A 14,563-nucleotide genomic window follows, 5' to 3' on the forward strand; every position below is an offset into this window, starting at 1 on the left:
GAGGAGGAAGAGAATCAGAAAAAATAACTAATGGTTACTAGGATTAATATCTGGGTGATAAAATAATCAGTAAAACAGAACCCCATGACACAAGTTTACCTACTTAACAAACCTGCACATGTACTACTGAACTTAAAATAAAAGTTAAAAAAAGAAGAAAAAAACAAAAATCCAAAATAAGGAGAAGTTTGCATCAATCCACTCCCAGCTTTAAGTGGCTCCGAACTGAGAGAGAGAGACTCCATTTGTTTGGGTGAAAGAAAGGAAAGCGAACACTTGGTAATCTAGAGAATTCTACTTGGTAATCTAGAGAATTCTCCCAAATCTTGTCCAAAACGATCAAGGTGATACCTCTATGAGAGTGCAAGAACCACAGTGTTACTTTACTAGAGATGCCATTAAAACAGATATAGCATAAATCACAACACCCAGTTTCTTTTGAATATTAAGAAATACTCTCTAAGAAGAATGGGTAGACACAAACACAGACCATGAAGACTTCAATAGATACATAACACATCAATGCCCAGACACAGATGAACATCCACAAACATAAGGATGTTTCAGCAAAACATAACCTCACCAAATGAACTAAATAAGCCACCAGGGAATAATCCTGCAGAAACAGAGTTATGTGACCTTTCTGACAGAGAATTCAAAATAGCTGTGTTGAAGAAACTCAAAAAAATTCAAGATACCACAGAAAAAGAAATCAGAAATCTATCAGATAAATTTAAGAGAGATGGAAATAATTTTTGAAAATCAAGCAGAAATCCTGAAGCTGGAAAATAAAATGGACATACTGAAGAATTCATCAGAGCCTTTTAATAGCACAGTTGATCAAGCAGAAGAAAAAAATAGTGAGCGTGAAGATAGGATATTTGCAAATACACAGGGGAGAGAAGAAAAGTAAGAAGCAATGAAGCACATCTGCAGGATTCAGAAAATAGCCTCAAAATGACAAATCTCAGAGTTATTGTCCTTAAAGAGGAGGTAGAGAGATAGGAGTGGAAAGTGTATTCAAAGGCATAATAACAAAAACTTCCCAAATTGACAGAAAGATACTTATATCCAAGTACAAGAAGGTTATAGGACAGCAAGCAGATTTAACCCAAAGAAGACTACCTCAAGGTCTTTAGTAATTAAACTTCTAGAGATCAAGGATAAAGAAATAATTCTAAAAAAAAGCAATACAACAAAAAAAACTAAAATAAAATGGAGCTCCAATACGTCTGGCAGGAAAATTTTCATTAGAAATGTTAGAATGTTGTGACGTATTTAAAATGCTGAAGGAAAACAAAAAAAGCTTTTACCTTAGCATAGTATATCCAGTGAAAATATTATTTAAACATCAAGAAGAAATAAAGACTTTCCAAGACAAATGCCAACTGAAAAATTTTATCAACACCAGACCTGACCTAAAAGAAGTGCTAAATGGAATACTTCAATCAGAAAGAAATGGATGTTAATGAGCAATAAGTAATCATCTGAAGGTAGAAAACTCACTGGTATTAGAAAGTACACAGAAAAACACAGAATATTATAACACTGTAACTGTGGTGTGTAAACTACTCTTATCCTAAATGGAAAGAGTAAATGATAAACCAATAAAAAATAATAACTAAAACAACATTTTTTTTCAAAAAGTGGTATAGTATTGGACCATCATTTAAGTCTTTCAAAAGGATACTGATTACATAAGTTATAATATACAATTGGCTATCCATTTCCATAGGTTCCACATCCACTGATTCAACCAACCACAAATGGAAAATATTTCAAAAATAAGAATACAATAAAAATAATGAAAATTTTAAAACAGTACAGTATAGCAATTATTTATATAGCATTTACATTGTTTTCATTTTTTTTTTATTCTGAAAACATTTGTTGGGAGTGTCCTTGTGCCACATAGATTTTATTTTCCCAAAGATGGTTGCAGTTGTATCTTCCATTCCACATACTGTTGTAAAATGCATTCTTTTTTTCTTTTTTTTATTATACTTTAAGTTTTAGGGTACATGTGCACAACATGCAGGTTTGTTACATATGTATACATGTGCCGTGTTGGTGTGCTGCACCCATTAACTCGTCATTTAACATTAGGTGTATCTCCTAATGCTATCCCTCCCCCCTCCCCCCACCCCACAACAGGCCCCCATGTGTGATGTTCCCCTTCCTGTGTCCATGTGTTCTCATTGTTCAATTCCCACTTATGAGTGAGAACATGTGCTGTTTGTTTTTTTGTCCTTGCAATAGTTTGCTGAGAATGATGGTTGCCAGCTTCATCCATGTCCCTACGAAGGATATGAACTCATCATTTTTTAAGGCTGCATAGTATTCCATGGTGTATATGTGCCACATTTTCTTAATCCAGTCTATCATTGTTGGACATTTGGGTTGGTTCCAAGTCTTTGCTATTGTGAATAGTGCCGCAATAAATGTACGTGTGCATGTGTCTTTATAGCAGCATGATTTATAATCCTTTAGATATATACCCAGTAATGGGATGGCTGGGTGAATGGTATTTCTAGTTCTAGATCCCTGAGGAATTGCCACACTGACTTCCACAATGGTTGAACTAGTTTACAGTCCCACCTAAAACAACATTTTAAGACATACACAGTAGAATAAGATATAAATTAAAATAACAAATGTTTAAAAAATAGGGGGACAAAGTTAAGGTGCAGAGATTTCTTAATTTTTTTGCATATTTGTGTTTTATGCAAATAGTTAAGTTGTTATCAGATTAAGATAATGCATTATAAGATAGTATTTTCAAACCTCATGGTAACATAAAAAAATACAACAAATACACATAAAATAAAAATCAAGAAGCTAAATCATATAGTCATAGAAAATGAACTTCACTAAAGAAATACAGAAAGAAATGAAAAAAGGACAAAACAACAAGAAAACAAGTAACAAAATAGGAGTAAGTCTTTACTTCTCAGTAATAACTTTTAATGTAAATGGACTAAACTTTCCAATTAAAAGACATAGAGTGGCTTAATGGATGAAAAAAAAGACCTACTGATTTGTCACCTGCAAGAGATACACTTCATCTATAAATACACATATACATTGAAAGAAAGAGATGGAAAAAGCTATTCTATGCCAATGGAAATAAAAATAGAGCAGGAGTCACTATACTTATATCAGTAAAAAATAGATTTATAGACATAAACTATGAGACAAGACAAAGAAAGTTACATGATAAAGGGGTCAATTGAGCAAGAAGACAAATGAAATATATATATGCATCCAACCTTGGAGCACTCAGCTATATGAAGCAAATATTGTTAGAGCTAAAGAGAGAGATAGGCCCCAATACAATAATAGTTGGAGACTTAAACCCCCCACTTTCAGCAATGAAACAATTTTCCAGAGAGAAAGAAGAAAAAAAAATAAGAAACATAGGACTTAATCTGCACTATGGACCAAATGAATCTAATAGATATGTACAGAACATTTCATCCAACAGCTGCAGAATACACATTCTTTTCCTCAGCATGTGGATTATTCCCAACAATAAACCATATATAAGGTCACAAAACATCTTTAAAAATTCAAAAAAATTAGATAGTATCAAGCATCATCTCTGACCCCAATGGAATGAAACTACAAATCAATAACAGGAGCAATTTTGGAAACTATAAAAATACATGGAACTTAAATAGTATGCTCCTGGATGGCCAGTGGGTCAATGAAGATATTAAGTAGAAAATTGAAAAATATTTTGTAACAAATAATAATGGAAACACAACATATCCAAACCTACTGGGTAGAGCCAAAGCAGTACTCAGAGGGAAGTTTATGAGTACCTAAAAAAGGGGAAAAACTTCAAATAAACAACCTAACAATGCATCTTAAAGAACTAGAAAGGCAACAGCAAACAAAACCCCAAATTGCTAGAAGATAAATAATAAGATCAGAGAATAAATAAATGAAATTGAAATAAAAAATAATACAAAAGATCAGTGAAACAAAAAGTTGCCTTTTTGAAAAACAAGACTGACAAAAATTTAGTCAGACTAAGAAAAGAGACAATCCAAATAAATAAAACCAAAAATGAATAAAAAGAGACATTACAACTGGCACTGCATAAATTCAAAGGATCATCAGTGGCTACTATGAAAATCTATATGGCAATAAATTGGAAAATACCTAGACACATACAGCCTACCAAGATTGAACCAGAAAGAAATCGAAAACCTGAACAGACCAGTATAAAGTAAAAAGATCAAAGCCATAACAACATGTCTCCCACTAAAGAAAATCCAGGGACCTGATGGCTTCTCTAGTGAATTCTACCAAACACTTAAAGAAGAACTAAAACCAATCTGACTCAATATTTTCTGAAAAATAGAAGAGGAGGAAATCCTTCCTAACCCATTCTGCAATGCCAGTATTACCTTTATACAAAAACCAGACAAAGACACATCAAAAAACAATACTACAAGCCAATATCTCTGATAAATTTTGATGCAAAAATGCACAGCAAAATACTAACAAACCAAATTCAACAATACATTACAAAGATAATTCATCATGACCAAGCAACGTTTATCTCTGGGATGCAAGGATGGTTCAAAATACACTTCAATCAAGTTGATACATCATATCAACAGAATGAAAGATAAAAACCATATGAACTTTTAATTTATGATGAAAAAGCATTTGATAAAATTCATCATCTCTTTATAATAAAAACTGTCAAAAAACTGAGTAGATAATAAACATACCTCAACATAATTAAAGCCATATATGACAGACACATAGCTAGTATCATACTGAATGGGGAAGAAAACCAAAAAAACTTTCCTCTAAGATCTAGAACATAATAAGAATGTCCACTTTCACCACTGTTATTCAATATTGTACTAGGAGTCCTAGCTAGACCAGTCAGACAAGAGAAAGATCTAAAGAGCATCCAAATCAGAAAGAAATAAGTCAAATTATACTTGTTTGCAAATAACATGATCTTATGTTTGACAAACCTTAAAGACTCCATAAGAAAACTAATAGAACAGACAAAACAATTTCAGCAAAGATGCAGGATATGAAATCAATGTATAAAAGTCAGTAGCATTTGTATAGACCAATAGTGAAAAACCTGAAAAAGAAATAAAAAGGAATTCAATTTACAATAGCCACAACTAAAATTACGTATCTAGAAATTATCAAAGTGAAAGGTCTCTGCAATAAAAACTATAAAACACTGATGAAATAAATTGAAGAGGACACCAAAAATGGAAAAATATTTTATGTTGATAGATTGGAAGAATCAATATTGTTAACATGTCCATACTACTCAAAGCAATCTAAAGATTCATGCAATCCCTAACAAAGTACCAATGGTATTTTTCACAGAAACAGAAAAAAAATCCTAAAATTTATATGAAATGACAAAAACCCAGAATAGCCAAGCTCTCCTGAGCAAAAAGAAAAAAATTGAAAAAAATCACATTACCTAACTTCATATTATACTTCAGATCTATATAACCAAAACAGCATGGTAGTGGCATAAAAAGAGATACATAGACCAATGGTACAGAATGGAGAACCCAGAAGGAAATTCACACACTTACAGTAAACCCACTTTCAAGAAATTTGCCAAGAACATACACTGGGGAATAGACAGTCTTTTCAATTAATGGTTCTGGGAAAACTGGATCTCCATATGGAGAAGAATGAAACTATACCCCTGTCTCTCTTCATACGTAGAAATCAAATCAAAATGGATTAAAAACTAAAATCTGAGACTGCAAACTATAAAACTACTACAAGAAAACATTGGGGAAAAATCTCCAAGACATTGGTCTCGTCAAGGTTTCTTGAGCAATACCCCACAAGCACAGGCAACCAACCAAAAATGAAAAAATGGGATCACATTACGGTTAAAACTTTATGTACAACAAAGTAAACAATCAACATGTTAAAGAAACAACCAACAGAATGGGAGAAAATATTTGAAACCTATCAATCTGACAAAGGATTAATAAACATAATATATAAAAAGCTCAACCCTATAGAAATAAATCTAATAATATGATTTTTTAAATGGGCAAAATATTTGAATACACATTTCTCAAAGAAGACATAGAAATGGCAAACAAGCATATTAAAAGTTGGTCAACATAATTGATCATCAGCGAAATGCAAATCAAAACTACAATGAGATATTATCTTACCCCAGTTAAAATGGCTTATATCCAAAAGACAGGTAATAACAAATGCTGGAGAGGATGTGCATAAAAGAGAATCCTCATACACCATTTGGTTGGAATGTAAATTAATATGAGCACTATGTAGAATAGTTTGGAAGTTCCTCAAAAAACTAAAAATAGAGCTACCATGTGATCCAGCAATCACACTGCTGTGTATATACCCAGAAGAAAGAAAACCAGTATCTCAAAGTGATATCTGTACACCTGTTTGTTGCATCACTGTTCACGATAGCCAACTTTTGAAAGCAACCTAAGTGTCCATCACCAGATGAATGTATAAATAAAATGTGGTACATATACACAATAGAGAACTATTTAGCCCAAAAAAGAATGAAATCCACTCATTTGGAACAACATGGATGGAACTGGAGATCATTATGTTAAGTGAAATAAGCCAGGCACAGAAAGAAAAACATCACATATTCTCCCTTATTTGTGGGATCCTAAAATCAAAACAGACTCATGAACATAGAGAGTAGAAGGTTGGTTACCAGAGTCTAGGAAAGGTAGTTGGGGGCTTGTGGGGAGGTGGGGTGGTTAATGGGTACAAAAACTAGAAAGAATGAATAAGACATACCATTTGATAGCACACCAGGTTGACTATAGTCAATAATAATTTAATTTTACATTTTAAAATAAGTGAAAGTATATAATTGGATTGTTTGTAACACAAAAGATAAATGCCTGAGGAGATGGATAGCCAATTTTCTATGATGTGATTATTATGCATCGCATACCTGTATCAGAATATGACATGTACCCCACAAATATGTACACCTACAATATACCCACAAAAATTGAAAATATTTTTAAATAAAATAAAACAGTTATTAAAAGTAAAAAAGGAAATAGTTCCCATATAACACACTTTAAGTTTTACATACATATTCTTATAATGGTAGAGAATAAAATCAGAATCAATTTTAGAATTCCAGGAGTGGTGTGTATTTATGTCCCCAATCCTCCTCTCCCATTCCACCCTGACTTCTGCCAGTTAGGTTAAAAATAGATGGTAATGTTAATGTGGTTCAGTGGACAGAATATGAATTTGGAATCTGAATGTTCTTGATTTAAATATGTAATAAAGAAAATGTGGTACATATATACAATGGAATATATCTGGATATGATCTGGATTTGAATATTAGTCCTCCCACCAACTGGCTGTGTGATCTTGGACAAGATAAATTTTTTCAATCTTAGGTTTCTCACCTATAAGTAAAAATAATGAATTGAATAGGTGCTCAGTAATTATAAATTTCTATTCCAGATGCATCTATTATTGTGAGGTAGTTGTAGAAAAGAAATAATTTTTAAGGTATTATATTTTGCTTTGGACATAGTTTTAGTTTTTCATTTATTTTCTGGACATGTTTTATAAAAAGTAAACAGGGAAAACCTCAGATACCATGTGAAAATATGGGAGGATAGAGATTAAAGAATCAAATTGCTTAGCTAAAGGTGTCTTATCTGCACACAGAAAGATCAATTTGGTCAGAAAAACAAAGGAATTTCCTAGCATATCATTAGCTAAGTTCAAAATATTATTTAAAAGGAAAAAAAAAACACCAGACTTTAATAAACTAGTTTGAAAAAGAAAAGTTATTAATTGGCTTAAAAATAAGTATAGTCTACATCTGACATTTTAAAGACCATGATGGGCCAGGTGTGGTGGTGCGCGCCTGTAATCCCAGCACTTTGGTTGGCCGAGGAGGGTGGATCACCTGAGGTCAGGAGCTCAAGACCAGCCTGACCAACATGGTGAAACCCCGTCTCTACTATACAAAAAATTAGCCAGCATGGGGGCGCATGCCTGTAATCTCAGATACTTGGGAGGTTGAGGCAGGAGAATCGCTTGAACCAGGGAGTCGGAGGTTGCAATGAGGCGAGATTGCGCAATTGCACTCCAGCCTGGGCAATAAGAATGAAACTCTGTCTCAAAAAAAAAAAAAAAAAATACCATGATGGATATTATTGGGAATGATTATATGTTTACATTTTTAAACCTTACTTTTGATATGAAAGCCCATTGGTAGAAATGAGTTTTTCTTTTATTCAAAATAATCATAAGATCAATCTTGAAAACTTTGCTTAAGATGAATTTATGGGCCGGGCTCCGTGGCTCACACCTGTAATCTCAGCACTTTGGGAGGCCAAAGCAGGTGAATCACCTGAGGTCAGGAATTTGAGACCAGCCTGGCCAACATGGTGAAACCCTGTCTCTACTAAAAATGAGCTGGGCATGGTGGTAGGCACCTGTAATCCCAGCTACTCAGGAGGATGAGGCAGGAGAATCACTTAAACCTGGGAGGCAGAGGTTGCAGTAAGCCAAGATCGCACCACTGAACTCCAGCCTGAACAACAAGAGTGAAACTCCGTCTCAAAAAAAAAAAAAAAAAAAAAAAAAGGATGTTTTTATGGTGTGCCTTAAATATAGTTTTATGTTACTTTCTTGGCAGAAAGTGTTTAGCTGAATAGAGATGGTAATAACAGAATGGGTCATTTATGTAGTTTGTAGTACACCCTGGACATGTTTCTGAAATATCAAAAAGCTTTCAGTTAATCTATAGGTGTAAGATGATTATAGAAGAAAACAGCTGTTACCTATCTTTTTCTCCCACTCACAGGAGTATTACAGTCAATTTTGTTTTCTTTCTATGCCTGATTGAGATGGTTACTCAAAAAGTAGGTGCTAATGATGCAAGTTTAAACCAGGTACTGCTTCTCTCCAAGTAACTTTTCTCCAAGTGTATGATTTGAGATTTTGAAAGCTGCACATGCTCTAAGTGTCGCAGATGATTTGTCTGAAATAACACTTTACCCACTTAAACTCTGGAGTTTTAATCTTGGGTGGGTGAAGAACAGATTCGTAATTTCACTTGAAAAAGTAAGACTTTTTTTAAGAATAGAGGCTATTTTGACTTTTAGACTGGTGAAAAACTTTTTCAGAGATCTAAATAAACACTAAGCTAGCCCCTGGGATAAAATCTTCACTGTAGCCCCAGGGATAAACGTATGATGAAGAACAGTGATAATAATGGGATGAATAAGGAGGTGACTGTCTTGAACTTTTTCACCTGCATAATTGAGGCATCGCTTAGGATAGTCTAGACATGTGGAAATAATCTTCAGTGTTAGGCTTTACTTCAATGTTGTTGCATATGTGTTTGACAGAAGAAAGTTTGCACTGCAGCTACTTTTGATTTTTCAAGAATAATCTAAGCACCTTCACATTCTTCTCAGCCTTTGCATACCTATTGTCCACTTTACTGATGGTCAGTATCTTCACCAGAAAGCAGATAAGAATGGAGAAACATGATTAAATTTAAATGTATAAATTCCATGTGTAGTTTCTTGAATACGTTAGAAATCAACGCCTTGTAACCTTGGCTGCAGATTATAATCAACTGGGGAGCTTAAAAAAACTCTAATTCTCAGACTGCTCCCCAGTCCAATAAAATCAGATTTCTATTTGTGGGACCCAGACATCAGTAAATTTTAAAGTCTTCCAGGGAATCAACTGTGCAGCGAATTAAGAAACACTGCTCTAACTCTTTTGAAGATTTAAGAAAAGCTTAGGTCAGTTGCATTTCTAATGGCAACTTCTTTTTGATTGCATTTTTACATGATTTCTAACTTATACGTTTATGACTGTTCCTAGTTTGATAATTTTAATTGAAATGGTTTCTAATGTTATACATTGCTCAAATGTCATCTTTTCAGAAAGGCCATCTCTGACCATCCTAAAATAGTCACCAACATACATTATCCTCTATCATCTTGCCTTATTTTATTTTTATTCATAGTACTCATTACTATATAACATTTGGTTAGGCATTAATCTCTTTATTGTTCATTCTCTGTCATCCCTGTTCTCTTCATTAGAATTTAACCTCCATAATGAAAAGCCTTCTGATTTGTTTAATACTACATCCTACCTACCTGGAGCAGTGTCTGACACATAATAGATACTTAATAAGTATTTGTAGAATAAATAACAGTTAGTTTGCAGTTAATGTATTTCTTTCATTTCTGGTAATTTGTGTTATCAATATAAAACCTCTACTCTTTGATTCAGAGAAGTGTAAGAAAATGTATTCTTAAACAGCCCATTCATTCACTGAATATTGCATTAGTATTAGGTATAAATTAGTTATTCTCTATTTTATATTACTAGTTGTGAAAAATATTCAGTTAGCAGCAAGTATATTCTTTCTATTTCAGTGGAGAAACAAAGATATATGTAATTTTTCATTGTCAGATCAAACAATTATCAAGTTGAAAAAAGTTTTTACATCTAAATTTCTGTAGTATTGGGTTTTTACATCTAAATTTCTGTAGTATTGGGTTAAATACAACTCTTGGAGAGAGGAGAAAAAGAGTTTGAAGGTAACTTGGTGATAAAATACTATACATTTTAATGTATCAAATATATACATTTAATATATCAACATTTTTATTCATGCTATGCGTCAAAGGTGGGTTTCTTTCTTTTGTATTAAATATAAGTTAATTTATACTTTAAGAGTACATATGTTCTGAGATTTTTATATTTAACACATGTAACAAATGCCATAATATTATTTACCATCAGATGGCATAGTGTGCCAAACTGCCTTTTCCAAGATTGCTTCAATGAGATTTCTCATATTGTATGTGTATTAGTCCATTTTCATACTGCTGTGAAGAAATACTAAAGTATGGGTAATTTATAAAGAAAAAGAGGTTTAATGAACTCACAGTTTCACATGGCTATGGAGGCCTCACAATCATGGCGGAATGTGAAGGAGGAGCTAAGGCACATCTTACATGGTGGCAGGCAAGAGAGCTTGTGCAGGGCAACCGCCCTGTATAAAACCATCAGATCTCACGAGACTTATTCACTATCACGAGAACAGCATGACAAAAACCCATCCCCATGATTCAATTACCTTCCACCGGGTCCCTCCACAACATGTGGGGATTATGGGAGCTGCAGTTCAAGATGAGATTTGGGTGGGGACACAGCCAAACCATATCATTCCATCCCTGGACCTTCCCAAATCTCATGTCCTCACATTTCAAAACCACTGATGCCTTCCCAACGGTCCCCCAAAGTCTTAACTCATTTCATCATTAACTCAAAAGTCCACAATTCAAAGTCTCATCTGAGACAAGGCAAGTCCCTTCCACCTATGAGCCTATAAAATCAAAAGCAAATTAATTACTTCCTGGATACAATGGGGGTGTAAGTATTGGGTAAATACATCTGTTCCAAATGGGAGAAATTGGCCAAAAAGAAAGGGCTACCAGCCCCATGCAAGTCCAAAATCCAGTGGGGCAGTCAAATCTTAAAGCTCCAAAATGATCTCCTTTGAATCCATGTCTCACATGCAGGTTATGCTGATGCAAGAAGTAAGCTCCCATGGAAAACAGCTCCCAGCTCCTCCTCTTTTGCTTTGCAGGATACAGTTCCCCTCCTGGCTGCTTTCACTGGCTGTCATTGAGTGTCTGCAGCTTTTCTAGGTGCACAGTGCAAGCTGTTGGAGAATCTACTACTCTCAGGTTTGAAGGAAGGTGGCCCTCGTCTCACAGCTTCACTGTGCAGTGTCCCAGTGGGGACTCTGTGGGGGCTCACACCCCACCTTTCTCTTTCACACTGCTGTAGCAGAATTTATGCATGAGGGCTCTGCCCCTGTAGCACACCTCTGCCTAGCCATTCAGGTGTTTCCATACATCCTCTGAAATCTAGGTGGAGGTTCCCAAATCTCAATTCTTGACTTTTCTGCACCCACAGGCCCAACATCACGTTTTAGCTGCCAAGGCTTAGGGTTTGCTTCTTCTGAAGCAATAGCCTGAGCTTTATGTTGGCATCTTTTAACCATGGCTAGGATGCAGGGCACCAAGTCCTGAGACTGCACAAAGCAGCAAGGCCCTGGGTCTGGCTCACAGAACAATTTTTTCCTCCTAGGCTTCTGGGCCTGTGATGGGAGGGGCTGCTGTGGAGACCTCTGATATGCCCTGGAGACATTTTCCCTATTATCCATGATTAACATTTGGCCCCTTATTACTTATGCAAATTTCTGCAGCTGGCTTGAATTTCTCATCAAAAAAAATTTTTTTTTTTCCTATTACATTGTCAGGCTGCAAATATTCCAAACTTTTATGCTCTGCTTCCCTTTTAAACGTAAGTTCCAATTCCAAACCATATCTTTGTGAATTAATAAATCTGAATGCTTTAAAGAGCACCCAGGTAATCTATTGAACGTGTTGCTGTTTAGAAATTTCTTCCACCAGATACTCTAAATCATCTCTCTCAAGTTCGAAGTTCCACAGATCTCTAGGTTACGGACAAAATGCCACCAGTCTCTTTGCTAAAGCATAGCAAGAATAACCTTAGCTCCAGTTTCCAGTAAGTTCCTCATCTTCATCTGAAACCACCTTAGTCTGGACTTCATTTTCCATATCAGTATCAGCATTTTGGTCAAAACCATTCAACAAGTCTCTAGGAAGCTCCAAACTTTCCCACATCTTCCTGTCTTCTTCTGAGCCCTCCAAACTATTCCAACCCCTGCCTATTTCTCAGTTCAAAAGTCATTTTTACATTTTAGGCATGTTAGTAGCAGTGCCCCACTCCCAGTTCCAATTTAATGTATTAGTCCATTTTCATACTGCTATGAAGAAATACCTGAGATGTGGTCATTTATAAAGAAAAAGAAGTTTAATAATGTAAGAGTTCTACTTATAATTTAACTAAGTTCTCATTGAAAAAACCCTCTATTGGAATCCCAAACTGAACTGGAAACTAGAATTTTGCAAACTAAAGTTAGCTTTTCAATATCCTCTTCCCTGACATCTAACTACTTACTGTAAACCTTTTTCTCTCTATTTATTCAGAGGGATCAGGTCAGGCCTTTGCTGTTTCAACTCAGCTACATAGAAACTACCAATGACTCATAGCTTATTACATTGTCTTTTTGATACCCTACTTAACTTAAGACTATAGCATATACTTTGACATATTTTGAGATGGCGGTTAGGAGATCCAGCAAACAGAAGTAATCTTCCTTGTTTTTTGAGGGAGATTTGCATCTGTAGAGAATCTGTACTAATGCAGCCAGATTTTTTTCTGAGGTTTCCCTTTATCTAGGAAAGATCAACTGAGTTTGAAACATGTAAATGTCTGAAGAAGCATTTGCCATCTATTCTGAGGGCTGCTACCTCTGTGCTTTCATCTACATAAGAATCCTTTTGCTAGGCAAACCTCCTCTTCTTTTCATCTCATAATGTGTTCTTACCACTATAACTGGATTTACTGTCTTAACCAGTTTTTGGTCATACTCTCAGACCCCGTTCTTTCTGTAACTTCAAGTTTTTTTTTTTTCTTTGTTTCAAGTTTTAATCAAAGCTTGTATATAGGATTACTTTATTCCTGCATCTTCTCAATTGTTTCTTCCTGGTATTTGCCCTTTTCCTTTCCTACTTGGCAAGATTTGGCTTTTCGTTCAAGGATCTTTTTGCGGTCTTTGTCCAGTTTTAGCCTAGTGATAACCACCTTGCTGGGGTGAATGCCAACGTGGACAGTTGTGCCATTAGCCTTTTCCCACTGCACCTGTTCAATGTAGATAACATATTTCTTCCTGTAAACCTGGACTACTTTGCCAATTTGCCGACCTTTATAGTGTCCTCGTACAACCTGAACTTCATCATCCTTTTGGATGGGCATGAATCGCACGTTGTACTTCTGTCTCAGCTCCTTGGAAAGAGGGGAAGACATAATCTTCCTTCGAACGTGGGAAGGTGCATTGAAATGCCTTTTGCGATTCTTGCTTCGGTCGGAAGTCACAAAGGGATTAAACTTCATTTTGGCCGCTCCCGCTTTGGTGATGGCTGCAAAAAGGAAGAGCAACTTCAAGAGTTTATATAAGCTGCTGAACCCCACTGGAAAGTTGGAGTGTCAGGACCCAGAAACTGATACCGCAAAATATGGCACTATAACATGCTAAACTGATGGTGAAGCCTGAAGGTCTCACTGACCCCGACATACCCACTGGTGTCTCCCACAGCACAGGATGAAATTGTTTTCTGAAATTCCTTTATCTGCCTGAAGTCTGGGCCTACCAAGGAAAATAATTGTTTTTCTTCTCTCCTGTGAGTTATCTTATTGTCTATTGCAGAAAAGAAGAACAATTATATAACCACACCAGAATAGACCCATTTAAAAGATATATCTATAAGGATTATTCAATTTCCAAAGAGAACTATTTGTGTACCCTGATCTACTCATTCTCCCTAGTAATAATTTATTGCCCCTCAACACAATTCCTCTTCTCATCTTTTCCATAAGCTATTTTT

The 14,563-nt window shown here is 35.2% G+C and overlaps 1 protein-coding gene across 1 annotated transcript; it reads right to left on the reverse strand.

Moving 5' to 3' along the window:
- Positions 1-13,580: 13,580 nt before the first annotated feature.
- On the reverse strand, positions 13,581-14,108 carry LOC129475671 (large ribosomal subunit protein uL24-like). The gene has a single exon (XM_055267917.2). It carries the CDS (start codon positions 14,070-14,072, stop codon positions 13,635-13,637), a length of 438 nt encoding a protein of 145 aa, XP_055123892.1. The 5' UTR covers positions 14,073-14,108; the 3' UTR covers positions 13,581-13,634.
- Between the last annotated feature and the right edge of the window lie 455 nt (positions 14,109-14,563).

This window comes from Symphalangus syndactylus, chromosome X, assembly GCF_028878055.3.
Source record: "Symphalangus syndactylus isolate Jambi chromosome X, NHGRI_mSymSyn1-v2.1_pri, whole genome shotgun sequence".
NCBI lineage: Eukaryota > Metazoa > Chordata > Mammalia > Primates > Hylobatidae > Symphalangus > Symphalangus syndactylus.